We start from the raw sequence: 18,063 nt of genomic DNA, 5'->3' as shown, positions 1-18,063 counted from the left end.
TGCTGGTGGGGGGGAAACAAGTGCAGCTGGTTGGGGCTTAGTGGGGTAGGGATCTGGGTACTCATCACAGTGGTCCAGGTGCAGGAGGAGTGGGGCTCATCGTGTGGGGTTCTGAGCGCTGGGGGTGAGGCTCGGCGAGAGGGTCTGGGTATGAGGGGGTCTGGATGCACAGGGGTTGGGCAGATGGGGGAGCAGCTACACATACAGTGATCCCTCCCCCTGCAGCTGAGGAGCAATGGGTGCAGGAAGCAGATGTGGGAGAGTTTTCAAAGCTTCCTGCAGCCTGGGGAGAAACTTGGGGGGTGGGTCTGACTCAGTCCCGGATGCCATGCAGAGGAAGAGGAAGTCCTGTCCTCCCCAGCCCAGCCGGATCTAGCAGCTGAGCCCAGTGCAGGGTAGGAGCCACGATCCGGGTCTTCCCAGTCCTGCCCACAGTGATTTACCTCTCTGCCGGCTGCCCTGTGCACCCAAAACATACTGGTGGGGAGGGCTGCGTGACTGCTTTTGTGGCTTTCCTTTGCTTCCCAGTGAGAAAGTCATTTTTCTGTGGGGAAGCAAAGAAATATGTGGGGGACATAAATTCTGCGCATGCACAGTCGCGCAGAATTCCCCCAGGAGTAAATACTTACATTTCATCCATTGTCTTTATATTAAATATTAACTTTAGCCTATGTTATTTTTCAACAACACTAGAAATTAAGGGAAACGCTTTTAGACAAAAAAATGAAATGAACAGAATACCCTGTTTTATTTATGCTAATGTGCACGAATACACTGTACATTAAACCCAGTAGGGCACACAGTACCCAATACACATGTATCATATTCTATTTTACACAGTAATCAAACATGTAATATATTTGGTTGCAAAGAAAAAGAAACTTTTACACAGTGCTTAAGTCAAGCAAACAAGTGATGCAATATGAATCAACTTCAGTAGTTCAATGGTTCCAAAGAAGCCAGCAATAAGTAGATAGCAAGCACACAACAGTGTACAATGAGACGATTCTAACGTAGGTTAGGTTCTGCAGCGCACCTCTCTGTCTACTTCCAGTTCAGAAACTGTCTTACATTGACATCTTCTTGAGCTTTTTGCTGTAAAAATATAGAGAAAAAGCATGGATAAGCTTCTGGTACTACTTTAGTCAGAGGGTCAAATGCATTGCTGGTGTAAACAGGTGCAGCTCCACAGCACTCAGTCGTGTTGCATGAATTTACATCAGCAACTAATTTAGCTAAAGATTTGAAATTTGTGTTTCTCTTCTCCATTATAGTATTTGCAATCTGTGGCATTATCCTATCTGGGGTTAGGGGCAAATGGAATACCTGTCTCCATCCTGACCCTATCAGTCCTAAAACAAATGTGCTCCCAACACCCCCTTCTCCTCTGCAGAAGAAAAGCAAGAAGAGAAAGACACGTTTCAAAATGTACCCAGCCATATTTGTACACCCAGTCCCCTGTAAGAGCTTAGATATGCCACTGTCAGTGGATACTTAGTCACACTCAGTTTTGGCCAGGCTAATAGATTTGAAGGTATTCCTACCTCAGCCAAAGAAGACGTTTCTTCACCCAGTTGTCTTCTGGATTTGCACATGCTTTCAACCCACCCTTTGTGTGGAAACTGGAAGGAAAGGTAGAGGGAATAATGACAATAAGGTTCTGCTATTGAGCCATAAAGAACTGCCAACAGTTCAACAGAACACTAATTCAATAGAACAAAATGCATGATATGGGTACTCGATTCAAAAGTAGAGGCAGAAGAGTTCAGTTTAACTGTGAAAGGACAATTTGGAATAATGATCACTATTTCACAGAAATTCATTTTCTAGTAATATGAAGTATGTCTTATAGTGCCAACATGGAGTACCTTTGCCATTGTCTGTATCTTTGCTTAGCATTTCAAAACACTTGGGACTTAAATGTACAGCATACAGATACTGTGTGAGAATGTGAGTCAAGCACTTTCCTAATATTTATGTTCTATAGATATAAAAGTTATTTCTACTTTAAATGAATTTTATAGAATTAGATTTCATAGATCCAAATAAGGAAATAACGTTTATTTATGATTAAAGCCATTTCCCCTTTAGTCTAGGTTAAAAGACCAGGTCTTGTGGCGTAAGTACAGATAGTGGTCCATTGCAACTAAATCTCTTTCAGCTGGTAACTTACATGATAGCACTGATGTCACAGACTTCATTTGATAACTGCTCTGTGTAGCCATTGATGGTCCGACGAGGTAGCTCAGTTCTCATGTAGGAGAGGCAGCAATCTTGATTGCTTTGGGCTGAAATGGGGAAAAATGTGTTACAAATAAGTGAAATAGAATTAATTTTCATTCTGTTGGTGGGACAAATACCTCAGATTAAGGCTGTGTGATAATCCCTTTAGTGGGGCTAAGACAGATCTGTAGCGATAGGAAAGCTCATCATAAAAAAAAAAAGATTTAAAAGTAAAACTAGCAGTAAATAAACCCAAGTGTTCAGTGCTGACACCTCAGCTGGCATTGTCAGCAGCGGTGACTAAGATTAATTCTGCACAGAGACAGCTACAGTACCTAAGAAGCGATGCCCAGAATCGGTTGAGTTTGGCTGGAAAGCTTGCACAGCCACCTTTCATACTATATCTGTTCTCTAGCACTTCTTATTACAAAATAAAATTAAAGAAAGAAGCGGGGAGGGGAGAGCCCTGCACAACAGTGTAATGCCCTAGGAGACTTGCTGCTACCCTCACAGCTTAAATTACTCAACGTAATTATCATACTCCCTACCGATATTTCTGCCTCTAGACATATGGCCCCAAAAGTAAACATTACTCACCCTCAGAAGTGCAGCAGAGGCACAGCAGCCCCACCAAAGAAGCCAGGATAAAGGTCATGCTATTAAAGCCTGTCATTTTCAGCTCAATAGGAGAGTTTACTTAAAGCTTCACTTAAGGTATATCAGAAAATCAGCTGCTCTGAACTGATTACTCTGGCCATGGACAACCTGCTTATAATGTCTGCTCGTGACCTCAGGAAATTCCTACAAGGGTGTGTTCCACTCTCCTTTCGGAGGGTATTTCCTTCAACCGTTCCTTTAGGCTGGTTAACCTGCTTCATGACCTCACAGGCATCAAGTCTCTGGGGACTTTTTTCTCCAATAAGGATGGAAAACAAATTCAGCTGAGAAGGAAATAAAAAACCCTGTGAGCTCATGGTTATGTGGGTGAAACACCTGAGCCCTTGTGGGTGTGGGGCCGCAAGCGACAGCAGACGAGACAGAGAGCCCACACCAAAATGAGCTAGTGCTCTGTTAGCTAAATTTTCACAAACCTCTACTCAGCTCATGTCATAACTGCTTTGAATGCCTTTCCCTGGACACCTCTTTCACAGAAAGATCACACATCTTTTTCTCCCCACCAAGGCCCCGTGCAAACTCCCCCCACCCAACTTTGCTCCTCTTATTTCTCCTGTTCTCCCTCTGTCCTGCCCATCCTTCCTCCCAAGCCTTCTTTCTAATTGCCCCACCTCCATGCAGGCCTATGTGCCTTCATCCAGGCCACTCCTTATATTTGGAACTCTGTTCTCAGGCACCAAATATTCTCCCCCTCTTCATTCAAATACTTTCTCAAAACATACTTCTCCCAACACATCTGTGTCACTTTGTTCTGGGTCCCTTCCTTGTATCTAAGCTGCTTGGGTCAGAAACACTGTCTTCCTGTACAGCTCCAAGTATCACTGTTGGCATGTTCTTCTGTTTGTCTTACTCTCACATTAGCAAGGGTTGGAACTCTGCAGGGAGTGTGCGTCATAACTGACCTCTGAGGGTGAATGTGGCTAGTTAGGGTACACCCTGAAAAGGAGGGAGGTGGGATTAACCACTGGGAGCTTTTAGCTCCAATGGAAAAAAACAGCCCTAAAACCAGTTTAAGCAACTCCTTGAGGATTACTGCTGCATAGAGTTGCCAATCCCCGGCTACTTGGGCCATAGGCAGCCAGCGTAAATTAAAGCAACCCAATTTTATTCCGGAGATGGGGCCAAGATGACCACCACCACAATGGGCACCCATTGTGCTCCTTCCTCAACTCCAAGCAGCATTTGGTTGCAGCTGAGGTGCGTAAAGTTATGCACCTAACTCCATATGTAGGCAACTAAATGGCTTGTTTTCTTAGAGGTGCTGAGCCCCCACAGTTTCTGTTGTTTATTATTTGTACAGCTACCTTAGCACTCAAAGTGCTTGGTCAAGGGTGAGGCCACATTGTACTAAAATGCTGTACAAACACACGGGAAGATACTGTCCCTATCCTGAAAACAGTGTTCAATGACTCACTCCTCATGATTCTTGAACCAGTGCTACCAGAATTACAGTTAACTCCTACATTGGGATGGCCTCCAAAATGATATTTAATGAAGCCTTTCTCTGCCTCTCAATTCTCCATCACGGAGGAGATGAGAGAACAAAACTACCCATGACAGATGTTAGTTACAATGCTTAATGCACTACTCTAGTAATGAGGGCACTATAAGAACCTTTATAGACTAAAATAAATAATAAAATCATCATGAGGATGTTCACTAAAAGCAGTAATAGCCCTTGTCTCAGTCATTGGTACCTTGTTGTGAGGGGAAAACTAGGAATCTCAGTTCCCTTTCTTGAATCCCATCTCCTTTAGAATCACAGACAATTAATTTTGTGGTTAAAAATGTATCCAACCTATACTTGGGAGCCATTTAAAAACTGATTAAAAGAAAACAGTAACAAGTACATACAGTTTGGATTTCAGTAAAACTTTGAATATGGAACCCCATGAAATTGTAGCTGAAAACGTCTTTCAAATAGGCTTGGATAAAGCCACTGTAATGGGAACTGAAATCTGGCTAAAGAGCTTTGTAATGACCAATAACAGACTTTGAGGAGAAGTGTCAAACTGCCACCAGATGCTTCTTGTGGTTTAAGTACTGTAAAGGAATCTCTAAGGTGATATTTAGTCAAAAGCCTGAAATTCAGAGAGAGGGGAGGTGTGGCGCTATTTTGGTGTCCAAGAGGGAACAGATCCGGATTGAGATAAAAGATTAGCATTCAGGGAAGGAAGCAGAGGACATAAAGAGAGATGGGGAAATGAAACGGTGATTAAATTAACCGAAGGAAACTGTTAGAAAGGAAAAGTCTAGACAGAGTTCAGATAAGACTTAATTAAAAATAGGATCTAGAAATATAATGAAGAAAAAAACAAAAGGATCTGTAGGTAAACCAAAAATTCAAAGTCAACAATGAAGATGGATTTCTTAATAGTAATAAGTTAGAACCAGATCATGGTCACAGACTCATTTATAGCCAGAAGGGACCATTGTGATAATCTTTTCTAGTTTCTAAGAAGATTGAAATACAGGAGATCTCTGAATAGAACAGGCCGTAGATTTTACCCAGCAATTCCTGCATCTGGCCCCAGTAACTTGTGATCCCCCACTGAGTTCAATGGGAATTTGCTACTGATATCAACAGGATTTGCCCCTTAAAGCAGAGAGTTTCCACGCCTTGGGAAGAATTATCCCACCACCACTGAAGTCTCAACAGAGGATCCTGTCAAGGACTGTTAGTCATGTAGACCTTGTCTACATAACCACTCTTACTCAGCCTTTGAACAAGTTAGGGGTCATGATGGGCTCTAACTAATGGCAACTGTATTATAATTATTGTGAATGTGCTCAGAGCCCAAGAAAGGTGCTTATAATTATATCTCAAAATAAATTAATAAATCGCTGAACATGGCTTGTGTCAACATATAATTGGCTTATTACTCATTTAGTAACTGATGCCCTTGCCCAAGCCCTTGAGTGGTACATGGGTCTCTTCCTGTAAGCAGTTCATAGTACAGCGCCCGATAGCGCACTGCAGCATGGCTAACCTGTGGGAGTGAGCTAAACGAGAGGAAATCTCTGCAAAGTGCTCTTCACAGAGACTGCTTCCTGGTCAATCCACTGAGGTACAGGTCTTGCCACCCACCCCCAACCAGCGAACAAGCCATGAGACTGTCCTGTGAAGATATGTACACTGCTTTTTTTAAACTATAGCAGAAAGTCAGGCAGGAGGGAGCAGGCAGAGGTCAGTGGGACTGCTCCTGTGCATAAAGTTATACATGTGCTTATATCTTTGGTGGATGGAAGCCTGGTGCCTCCCAGAGAGCCAGCTCTGAAGAGTTGCTGCTTGGACTAAAAAGGTGACTAGTTATATATGCTTTACACCATTTGGCTGGTTTGGTTTTCAAAGAAGCATCCCCATTACATTATCAAGAAGCAAAGATCGATGGTAGCCTCCATCCCTGAGGTGTTTTTTCCCCTCCTAAATATATTTAGGGACTGGCAGAGGAACTCTCTCAATTTGACTCAGGCAAGATCAGACAAAGAACAGCTGGTCACATGGAACTGATATGCAGTAGATAGCTGCTTTTTTTGTTTTGCGGGAGGTGGGAAAGAGTTCATATGTATGTACACACACACACACACACACACAGACAGATGTCTACAACTTCCCTAATGCAAATGTAGAGTGAAACAAAAGAGGCATCCATTGTCATTTACAGATGTAGGATAGATAAAGAATGGTCCGGTCTTGATGTTCTGGAACACAAGGGCTTTTGATTTCCAGGGTATACAATACATTGCCAATAAAACAAGTCTCATTTTGGATTTTTAATGTAATTTTTAAAGTTTCCACAGACTCCACTTTCTCTCAAGCACATGTTTTTACAGTAGTCTAAAAATATTTAATCCATTTGTTCTTGATCATATTACTTAGAATTAAAAGGGAACAGCTTTTGGCACAAAAAATGCCTATGATGTAACAATAAATAGAATAAATTATCAATTTTACTTATGCTAAATAGCACAAATGACATCCAAATGCTCTAAACCCAATAGGGCACATATTTTGTATAATAGTTTAAAACAGTTTTCTTCTTTACACAGTAATCAAATATTGTATATTAGCAAAGAAAAGCAACTTTAACAAAATGCTTAAGTCAAGCAAACAAATGATGCAATATGAATCAACTTCAGTAATTCAGTGGTTCCAAAGAAGCCAGGAATAATGGTCAGTAAGCACACATCGTGTACAAAGAGATGATTCCAACCTAGTTTAGGTTCTGCAGCCACCTCTGTGTCTGGTTCCATTTCAAAACCCACATTACAGTGACATCTTCTTGAGTTTATGGCTATAAAAAACAATGAGAACACATGAATAAGCAGTAGGGGACCACTTCAGCCATGGTGTGAATTTTGGATTTCTCCCCCCCAGTACAGCTCTTGCTATTAGTCAATAACAGGGTATCTCAGGTGGGAGAGGCCAGCATATAAAACTTCTATCCCTATGCCTAGCACTATGAGGGCTTAAAAATTTTTCAACCAGGTCCAGCAGGAGAAGGGAGGGAAGAGAGATTCACACATTTTCAAAAATATATTCTACATGTGCATAGCTGGTTCTCTCAGTGCCAGCAAGAATATAGCTCTGTTACTGCCAGTGGATACTCAGACACATTCTGTTTTGACAGGTTAATAGGTTTTAAACTACTCCTACCTCAGCCAAAGAAGATGCTTCTTCACCCAGCGGTCTTCTGGATTTGCACAAGCTTTCATTCCATTCTTTGTGTGAAAACTGGAAGGAAAAGTATGGTAAACAATTATAGTTACTTCCTTCTATTAAATCCCTTAGGGCTACAGTGAGCAGAATAGAAACATTTTATGACTGCTCCATACAAAGCAGCAGAGGAGGCGAATTAGGCTCTCCTTTTCATCCTCACTCATACTATGGGCACAAAGAGACATCCAATTAAATTAAAAGGCAACGATTAAAACTGATGAAAATTGATTTCTATATTTTTTAAACATAGTGCACAATTATGTTGAACGCATTGGTACCAGATGTTGAGGCAAAGAACTTAGCTGAATACAAACAATTAGATATTTCTCGGAATTGTGGGAAGAGCTACAATTAAACTAGATGGTATAAAAAATATGAGGGATCTCAACCCTCATGTTTCAGGATATAAGAGATCCACTAACTACTTTGAGTTGGGAAGAAACTTCCCCCACAAGAATAGTATTGCTTAAGTGTCCCTTATGGGATGGGATGGAGGGGAGGGGTGTTAAATGTTCTTTTGAAACCATTGTTGGAGGCTACATCAATCTACATTAAATGGACCACTAGTCTGATCCCATGTGGCATTTCTTAGATTCCTAAACAGGCAGGTTTATATTTATTTTGTACAGACATCCTGTAAGAATGTGAGTTAATGGTCCCTTCCTAATAGTACATTATAAAACTTAAGAGTATTTGTATATTAAGTGAACTTTATAGGACAATTTTCCTTTTGAAAAAGATAAAGATAGTTTATTTATGGTGGTCAAAGCATTTCTGTTTTCAATCACACAAAAGTCCAAAGGCTAATTCTTGCCTGGCAGTGAAAGTACTGATCATGTGACTCAATTTCTTCTGACTGGTAACTTACATGATAGCATTGATGTCGCAGACTTCACTGGATAGCTGTTCTGTGTAGCCCTTTATGACTCCTCGAGGCAGCCGTACTGCGGAGTAAGAGAGGCAGCAATCTTGATTGTTTTGTGCTGAAATGGAGGGGGAAAAAGAATACTTATTTAGGAATGAGAAAAATAAAGTTAGGACTATAATTTAATCCTGCCCAGGATACAACATTGACAAATCCCTGAACATTGAATTCCACTAGAATTGGAAGGGAAGTCCTGCCCACCATATAGTTTAATTCTCTGGGACACCTCCTACCACCCTACAGGCACACCTCGGTTTGCTTGACGTGCTCCAGAGCAATATTCTGAGCCCATGAAATCAAATCAGAGGAATGAAACAATCAAAGATCACTCACCTTCAGAAGTGCCAGACAGGTACAACAGCAGCAGCCCCATCAAAGAAGCCAGGATCAAGCTTCTGCTGATAAAGTTGGTCATTTTCAGTTCGGTAACGTTTTACTATAGTCTACACTTCAAATGTATCAGAAAACTGGCTGCTCTGATCTGCTGACTTTGGCTCCAGACAGCCTGCTTATAATGCCAGCTGGAGACCTCAGGGAATTCACCTTTGGGTGTGTTCCATTTTTCATCATGGGGTTTTCCCTCAGCAGTTCCATTGTGCCAGCTACTTTTTAAAGTTAACCTGCCCCATGCTGTTGTCATAGGCAGCAGAGCTCTTTGGGGATTTTTTTCTCTAACTAGGTTAGAGAGAAAATTCAGGCCAAATTAAAAAGGAAATACACATTCTTGCATATAGTTCTGTGGGTGAAGCACATGAGTACTTTGTGGGGGTGAGACTGTGTTGCAAGGTGAGGAAAATAAGAAAGTCTATTACAAATAGGAGCCGTCTCTTTGTTTTCTGAGTTCTAATTTAATAAACCTAATTTTTGAAAAGGCTAAGAGGGTCTGGCTGTTTAGAGTTCTGTTTTGCCTTACAGCACAGCCTTTATCTTCTGCCAGTTTATTGTTTGTCTAAACTCTTCTACCTGCATCAGATTTAGATTGAAAGTAACTTGTGCATTATGTCTGGAGCTCAATAAATAATAATTGTATCCTACCATCATTCCATGTCTAGTCACACTATATATTTCAATGGCTCGTGAATATCCACATGGAGCAAATAAAACCTGAAAAGCATTTGGCAAGCGTCCTAGAGTGCCTACATCACCAGTACAAAATAAATCTAAAACAGGTGAGTTATTACTGAAAGCTGTTACGTTGCCAAATGACACTGGAAGGTATGTTACATTAATTTGGTGGTCTCCGTCCATTTCCCAGTCACTAGGCATCCACCTCAGTGGTATCCCACCACAGCTGATATGTTCAGTAGCAGAGAACACTGTATTGGCATGCAAACTAGACTACAATGTTACTTGAAGAGATGCTCTCTTCAAGTTAAAGGTAAGGGATTTTGACAGGCACAGAGTAACATTTGAGGAAACTTGCATGCTTATCCTGTTCATAGGATACAGTCCTTCCATTCTCCAGGGCCATCAATCCATCACCTTCCATGAGCATTAAATTCACATTATTTTTTTAAATCTGAAAAGCTGCACCCTCTCCAGAATATTTTTTAAGTCTTCCATTTTTCTTTTTTAAAATGCCTGCTCATTGCTAATGTGAATGCATTCTCTTTCATTGGGCCAATAACATACTATTACCATCCACAGCGGGGCAGATCCTAGACTGCATTATGGTAGCTTTGCAATGTGTGTGGGGATCTTCGAGTGTAGCAATGCTCTGACCAGCAGTCAGCACAGCAATATGCCAGGCAAAGGGATCACAGCTATGATGATCTCTGAAACATAACTGCTTTATGGGTCTCAATCAGGTGCGATGAAAATAAAACAATATTGCTGCTCCTGCAGAAAATGCTCCCTCCCTGGGGTGTCATATCAATCAGCACTAGCCAATACTATGATGTAGTTTTACTAAAACTGCAGCTTGGACACTGCACTTGAGAGGATATAAATCCAGATGGCAACACTTACCAAATTTTGAGGCAGATTGGATTGTTTAACATAAGAACAGCCACACCAGGTCAGACCAATGGTCCAACTAGCCCAGTATCCTGTCTTCTGACAGCGGCTTTAGAGGGAATGAACAGAACAGGCAATCAAGTAATCCATACCCTGTCATCCATTCCCAGCTTATGGCAATCAGAGGTTAGGGACACCCAGTGCATGAGGTTGCATCCCTGACAATGTGGCTAATAACTATGGAGGGGCTTAAATATGCCACCTATCTGTGAACCGCCAAACAGCCCTGTATTCAAGGGTTGGAATAATGGCAGGTATTGACAAGAAGCAGGTACATATAACAAAGTTTGCTGGGTTTCATAGGATTCTGCAGATCTTTTTTTTTTTTAAATGGTAGTCACATAGCTTCCATGAAATTTGCACACACTTTCCTGCACAAACCTGCTAGGGTTTTTATTTGTTTTTTGTTTGTTTTACTGGTAGTCACTACTCAGATCTCTCCCAAGCCACCTCTCTAGGGCCAATTAATCAAAGGAAAGGAAATTCTATTTGGAACATTCCATGCAGCCTAAAGACTTAGAACACTAACACCCATGTGCTTGTTAATGAGCTTTGCACCTTCATTCTACCTTAGCACAAGAAACAAATGCACAAAACTTGTGCAGTCTAGACTGACCACACAAAAAAAGCACATACAACTATACCAAACAAGTGTTAGCCATTTGCAAACTCGGTGTGGAAACAAATCATGTTTCAATCTTTATTCCAAAATCTGCATCCTAACTGCAACTATTTATGCTGGCGGGGATGGTTTAGTAGTTTAAAACTCAGTTTGAAAATACCTAGATTGCCTGGAATCACAGGTTCATATACTAGAAAGGCTGATTCAACTCATCCTTTTGAGATAGAAATCTTGAGTTCTATTAAGTTAACTATTAGATATGGAAGGGGCTGCCCAATTTCCATACAAACGTACAGTAGTGTTTGCTCCAGCATCCTTGGCCAAAATTCCCCACTCTCCCCAGTGTGGTGCATGGAAGCCCAGAGCTGGGTTTCAATAGTACTGTATATATGACAGCTGATTTTCAGCCATACTGAAAATCAGGTTGATCATTTTTAAAGTACTTTGGGATTGATGGCATTATATAAATATATTCGATTAAACAGACTAAGCCATTCTATCTTTGCTTTGTTCAAGAAGTTCACTACTATTAGAAAAGACTTTGAACATTACGTATTGAACTAGCAATCCTCATCCCCTAACTCCATTTCCTTCTAGTTTTTATTATAGAAAAGTGAAGTCTTCGGTTATTTTAGGCATTTCCTAAGCACCTTATCTTATCAGAAACCTTATCTTCTTACTCCTCTATTAGTGCCATGCAAATCAACAGAACAGAGTAAATAATAATTAAAACAATTCCTAAAAAAGCCTACTAAGCAATCCATCAGATTTACCACTGGGGAACATTCTCTTTCCTGGTAATGTATTTTTTTTTTCAATATGGCATTTGTTTAACCTAACACTTTAGATTAACACAATACAGGGACTCACAATCAGGATAAATGTCCTTTGAACGTGTATACTTGTGTGCAGGGTATTTCTAATGACTTCAGTGACTTATTTGTGAAATGTCAGGGATGTTGGAAACAACACAAAAGGGAATTGAAGCTGCAGGCCAAGGTAAATAGCATGTCAAGGTACTGTTGTGGGCCAGATCTGGCACTATCTGAGGTTTCAAGTTCAACAATGCAAACAGAAATGTATCAAAAAGAGGAAGCAGTGTTTGAACTGTGGAAGAAATCCTTGTATGAAAAGACCCTCTTTTCCCCTTTCAGCCCCTCACTCTTCCCACACACATTCTCACCTCAAACCCAAAGTTCTCTCTTATCTCCAACACCTTCGTCATGGGTCCGTCACAGGCTTAAACTGGATTCCCTCACCTCAACCAACCCTTCCTCCTTTTGTCTGTTTTCTAGCAGAAACATGAGAAAATATTAATAGAAGATAATTTTACATCCTTCAAGCTATGTGTGTTCTCATACTCTTTATATTCCTTCCCCCCCACACACCCTACCCTTGCTTTCTTAATAATTTTCTTTTGTTCTCTCATTTCTGCAAGATTTTTTCACCATTAGTCTGTCTTCTCTCTTTATAATTTTTTCTCTTTACCTTTTTTGGTCTCCTTTTCTCTTTCCCTCCCCCTCATCTTATTCTCCCCTTTCCTTAATTTTCTTCATCTGTCTCTCCCCACTTTCCCTCCCTAATAGTCTCTCCCCTTTCCTCACTCCACATTTTCTCTCTTTTCCCATACAGACCGTACCGAACTCTGATTTTCCTTGCTGTTGCCCTAAGGTATACCAGATTAACAGGTTGCAACTCTCCAGCGTCTTCAGAACTTTCCTCTCTCTTTTGTTCCAGTGGCTAATAGGAGGGTTGGTGAATGGGACAGATCCCCAGACTCCCTGCAACAAGACCTCTCCACCATGCAAAATAATTAGCCACTACATGCAGGCGATAAGTGCTAATGTCCTATACCGACTCAGTTCGAGCTCTAAGAGGGAAAATGCATTAGAGAAAAGTAGTCCGTTCCAGTTGGGTAAACAACTTTAAAGTAAATAGTGGAGTACAACAGAGGATGATTGTGGCAGTTGGGAGGTGAGCAAGTTTGGGACTCTTGCCCAGAACAATTCACAATCCCCTCCTGTCTCCCCAATGCTGGAAATATTCCTTGATCCCTAGCACATTATTGCCATGTGATCCACCTCCCCACTTTAATCATGGGCAAGGATTCAGTTTTTACTACAGAAAAGGACATGGTGAAAGAAAACCCAACATCACAAATTTCTAATTCTAAATTCATACATTTAACTCTCACACATGCATGCTTGCTTTTGTGTAAGACTGGTAAAAACTGATCTATCAGAAATACCACCATTGATTCCTCCAGTGTCTGTAAGACAAACTATATCTTTAAACACCAAACTTCCCAAAGCAACTTCTGAAATTGTGGCTGTAATTTTTCATGTACAATTTTTTGCTCACATAGGCAAATTAGGTAGACCTGTAACTACTCTATTTGCACACGCAAATGCAGTTTCTGTAGGCAAATCCAAATTTGGACCCATGAAAAATTGCACTTGCAAAAACATAAGTTCACAGGCCTGAACTTGTGATTTTAGAGAGCAGTTTGAGGTCCCACTGAAAACATGGGCAATATACTTGACTGCTTTGCCTCGTTATAGCATCCCAAGACAAAAATCATCCAGATCTGAGGCTTCCGCATTACACGTTAGCTTCTTAGGAGAGAGATGGAGGAGAGTATTAATGATGTCTATCAGTTTGTTTGACAGCGTGTAGCTATGTACCTCTACAAAGGCTCTTTGGAGTTACTATACACTTGTAGCATCTATTAATGACCTCCCTTGATTATACACAGTTGTGATAACTTGACCTATATGCTAAATAAAGATGAAAAACCTACTGACAAGCTGATTTGGCTGCAGCAGCTTGCCTGACCTCCTGGAGAGAGAGAGAGAGAGAGAGAATATGCTTATTGGATTTATATGAAGCAACAGAGGGTCCTGTGGCACCTTTAAGACTAACAGAAGTATTGGGAGCATAAGCTTTCGTGGGTAAGAACCTCGCTTCTTCAGATGCCTTACCCACGAAAGCTTATGCTCCCAATACTTCTGTTAGTCTTAAAGGTGCCACAGGACCCTCTGTTGCTTTTTACAGATTCAGACTAACACGGCTACCCCTCTGATTCTGGATTTATATGTTTACTTCAGCTCCACAGTATGCTGGTTTCTATTGCACACTTCCACACCCTGAGCTGCTGCAAATAAAATGCTTTAGAAGGTGGATAGTAGACCAGGAAGAAGGGAAGCAGAAAGGGGAATTCCCTACTGTAATTTCCAAGTGGGCCTCTTTATGATTCCTTTATTGCACAAAGGTCAGATAAAGTAAGTTAATTATAAACATAATGATGATGAAATCTGGAGCAGGTTTCAGGTCTGAAATTCCCCTGGCCCTTTTCTCAAGAGCTCTCTCTCATGTCAGGTGTTGGATAATTTAGTTCTGGTGCTGTAATAGAATAATTATAGTAAAACTAGTACCATAGGTACTAGGCTCTAGGTATTTACACAGCCCCATTTCCATAGGACCTGAGCACCTAATCATTAAACTTGCCTTTTAAAATGAGAATAAAGTGTTATCACATCAGAGAGGATTAGAATAGGATTTACAATAGAAATACTGAGAGACAAGATAGATTTGACGCAATTTCGGGATAAACTCTGTTTGTTCAGAGGAATTCACACTATGTCAAAAGAGAAGGTTATGAAATCAGTGATGGCCTAGAACTGAGGACACCCCAGACCTCTCAGGAAGCACTACCCGACAACGATCTGCATGTCAGGCACACAAACTTTCAGTGCTGGGTGTGAAACTTCTGGCAGCTTAGCCCCAGATTATGCAATATCCTGCTGGGAAATTTCAGTATCTCTGACACTCTGAGTCTGGTGAAAAACCCACCCAGGCCTGCAAAATATAACAGAATAGATATTGCACTTTAGTCCAGAAGAGATTTTAATGAGTTTTGGATGATGCTGAATAATGGCCATTTTTGTATAGATGCAACTGCAGAGAAAAAGGTTTCCTTTCGGAAGAGTTCGAGTGGACACACGATGCACTGTTCTCAGGCCACAATAAAAGGTTTTGCATTTACAATTAATGAAGGAATTTTAGGGGTTGATCCTGCAAACTGTTACCCGCTGGAGTAATCCTTATTCATTTGCGTAGATTCACGAAAGTCAATGAAACCACTCACAACGTAATGACTATTTACTTAAGGAAAAGTATACAGGATTGAATCCTTATTGATTAATAATGGATGACAGGAAAACTAATTCTGAATGGGGTTTCACATAACTCCCATTTACTGCTTGGAAAATGTGTGCAACTGCCACCAGGAAAAGAACCAAAGGTGTGGTTTCTTATCATTAACCTTGTACCTTCAAAAGAAGAGTATAAACAATCTGTATACGTTGCTGGCCCTGCACAACCCACCTCAGTTGATATCTCAAATTTCTCTCCCTGACTTCACTCCTCTCCTTCCCCGCATCTCAAAGCAGAGTCCCAGTCTTAAAAATCCTTTTCACAACCCAAGAATTACCTCCTGTTTGCTCCATCTCACCTTTAAAGGTCTATCCCTGTGCCAAAGAGTGTTGGGTGTGACTTCTTTTGGAGACAAATCAACTTCAACCTGGCAACTAGAACAATTAAACTGTGAGGCAAAGGGGGGTGTTCCCACATTCCAGTGGCTGAGTTCACACTTCTGCAGCATTCCCAGCACAGGGAATTATGAAAGAAACATTAAGCCCAGAGATGGTCTTGGAAAGAAAATTCTCTAGATACAAAGAGTTCAAACTACTCTGCATGAAACCTAGACAGTCTGTGAAACGACTGGTACTATCTATATTTAATAAATGAGAATTTGAATACTTGACCATACTGGAGTCTCCATCCAGCAAGCCCAGCAAGATAGTGCTGATAAAAGCCGCAAAATGCTAGTCACATGCTGCAGATATTTAGACAGAGAGAAAGGGCAAGGAGTTCACAAGAATTATAGCTATTCTACATTTTGAGGATTTTGTCAGCAAACACCCAGGAGCCATCATTCAGGGGCATTTGTGGGCCATAAGTGGCAGATTGACAAAGATACCAGCCCCATGGTGTCCCAAGACAATGTGGCAAAATCTGTTTTAACAGAGGCTTTTACCAGGATCACTATTAATTTCCATGTTCCTCTTTGAGTAGAATGTTGAAATTTTGTGTACTTTCCCTTATGGAATGCTAAGAAAGGTCCAAACTTGTTTCTCCCTTTAGTCTTTTCCATCATGGGTTACGTTACGCGAACCTCAATCTAACAATTTACAGAAAAAAATCTATTATGTTATTCAGTGAAACAATTATTTTGAGGTTGAAGCCTTCAATTAGGAGAAATTACGAATTTTTTTTCTCACTCGCCAGGGCTATTTAATGTCAAAAGGAGCACGAACGCCACGGGTGCCAAATCCAATAGCCAGGTCCACCCAAGAGACAGACTGCTGTCCTGTAATGACAAGAAGTGGTCATTGTAACAAGTGGTCAATGTGGTTTTCCATTGTAACAAGTGGTCAATGTGGTTTTCCAGTAGTCAAGTGTGGCTTATGATTAGTGCTGCTTTCTATGATACAGGAACATTGAACTGCAATTCTTCAAACAAACCATCTCAGATGATTTCTTCTGAGATCTCAAAAGGAGATTAACCTCAGATATTCTTATTTAAAACTCTGGGGCAGTGGCTCTCCACCTTTCCAAACAACTGTACACCTTTCAAGAGTCTGATTTGTCTTGTGTACCCCCATGTTTCACCTCCCTTAAAAGTTCCTTGCTTACAAAATCAGACATAAAAATACAAAAGTGGCACAGCACACTATTACTGGAAAATTGCTTATTTTCTCATTGCTACCATATAATTATAAAATAAATCAATTGGAATATAAATACTGTACTTCCATTTCTGTGTATAGTATATAGAGCAGTATAAACAAGTCATTGACTTTATGAAATTTTAGTTTGTACTGACTTTGCTAGTGCTTTTTATATAGCCTGTTGTAAAATTAGGCAAATATCTATATGAGTTGATGTACCCCCTGGAAGACCTCTGCGGTGTACATGTACCACTGGTTGACAACCACTGCTCTGGGGTACCACACTGTATAATTGGAAGCATGAATGAAGGGATATTTGAGGGAGGATGGAGGAGTTCCAAAGAATTTTCTTGGAGCATTTGGGAAAATTCCATCATCCACAAAAGGACTTCACACCGTGCTGACTGTTTGAAAGTGGTGCTGCTTTGGGGTCTGGTCTCGAGGCCCTGGTAGTGAAAGGCATATTAAATCAGATCCTTCCACATAGCCAAATAATATTAGCACCAGAAGAACTGAGAGTGTCTTGAGGGGCACACACTGACTTTTAAACAAATATCCCAGCCAATCTGAAGAGGAATTCAGTATGGTAAAATACTACTCATGTCTCACCCTATGTAGCCCTTGTAATATGGGACACTGGGAAAGAAGGTGTGATAGCAATAGATTCGTGTCCTCATTACAGCTCTGATGGCTAGCTCACCACATGCACTGCGTCAGCCAAAAGAACTGTCATCCTGCTGCCTTCTTCACTTCCTGAGTGTGTGCATGGTGAATCAAAGAAGCTATTTCCCTCCATGTGTTTAATATTGAAGATTCACTTTAAGGCCAAAAAAGACATACAAGAAGAGGTGCTAACCTCAAATTCCACCTATAAAGGTGTTTTGCGAATCCAGAGAGTTTCTCCGCCTAATATTAAGTGCCCCGGGTAAAACAACAGTGCATTTTGCCGGGGTTGGTGGGTAGGATGAACGGATGAAGGAACACACACACCCACACAATCTGTCAGCAAGAAGATTTACTTAGAAAACTTTATCAGGTTTTTCCTACCACCTCACCCCTTTAGTGCAGTCCACAAGTCACTATTTGTGAC

General features: G+C 40.9%; 2 protein-coding genes across 5 annotated transcripts in view; both read right to left on the bottom strand.

The window, feature by feature from the left end:
• Positions 1–724: 724 nt before the first annotated feature.
• LOC128843361 (C-C motif chemokine 20-like) lies at positions 725–3,187 on the bottom strand. The gene is made up of 4 exons (XM_054040160.1): positions 2,821–3,187; positions 2,174–2,288; positions 1,545–1,622; positions 725–1,095 (listed from the first exon to the last, which is right to left on the bottom strand). Exons 1-4 carry the CDS (start codon positions 2,894–2,896, stop codon positions 1,068–1,070), a joined length of 297 nt encoding a protein of 98 aa, XP_053896135.1. The 5' UTR covers positions 2,897–3,187; the 3' UTR covers positions 725–1,067.
• A 3,472-nt stretch (positions 3,188–6,659) lies between these two features.
• LOC128843719 (C-C motif chemokine 20-like) overlaps positions 6,660–18,063 on the bottom strand; it is a 52,431-nt gene continuing 41,027 nt past the window's right edge. Inside the window, exons 1-5 of one of the 4 annotated variants that reach the window (XM_054040778.1) lie at positions 12,365–12,518; positions 8,877–8,938; positions 8,487–8,601; positions 7,556–7,633; positions 6,660–7,193 (exon numbers count right to left, since the gene is read on the bottom strand). In XM_054040778.1, the coding sequence (XP_053896753.1) occupies positions 7,166–7,193; positions 7,556–7,633; positions 8,487–8,601; positions 8,877–8,916 (261 nt within the window). In that variant the 5' untranslated portion in view covers positions 8,917–8,938; positions 12,365–12,518 and the 3' untranslated portion in view covers positions 6,660–7,165. Of the gene's footprint in view, positions 7,194–7,555; positions 7,634–8,486; positions 8,602–8,876; positions 10,084–10,511; positions 10,799–12,364; positions 12,519–18,063 lie in introns of those variants that run through there. The other 3 variants (XM_054040777.1, XM_054040779.1, XM_054040776.1) reach the window with 3 other exon arrangements.

The sequence above is a fragment of the Malaclemys terrapin genome, chromosome 9 (assembly GCF_027887155.1).
Source record: "Malaclemys terrapin pileata isolate rMalTer1 chromosome 9, rMalTer1.hap1, whole genome shotgun sequence".
In the NCBI taxonomy this organism is placed as follows: domain Eukaryota; kingdom Metazoa; phylum Chordata; order Testudines; family Emydidae; genus Malaclemys; species Malaclemys terrapin.
This window is presented reverse-complemented; position numbering and strand designations above follow the sequence as displayed.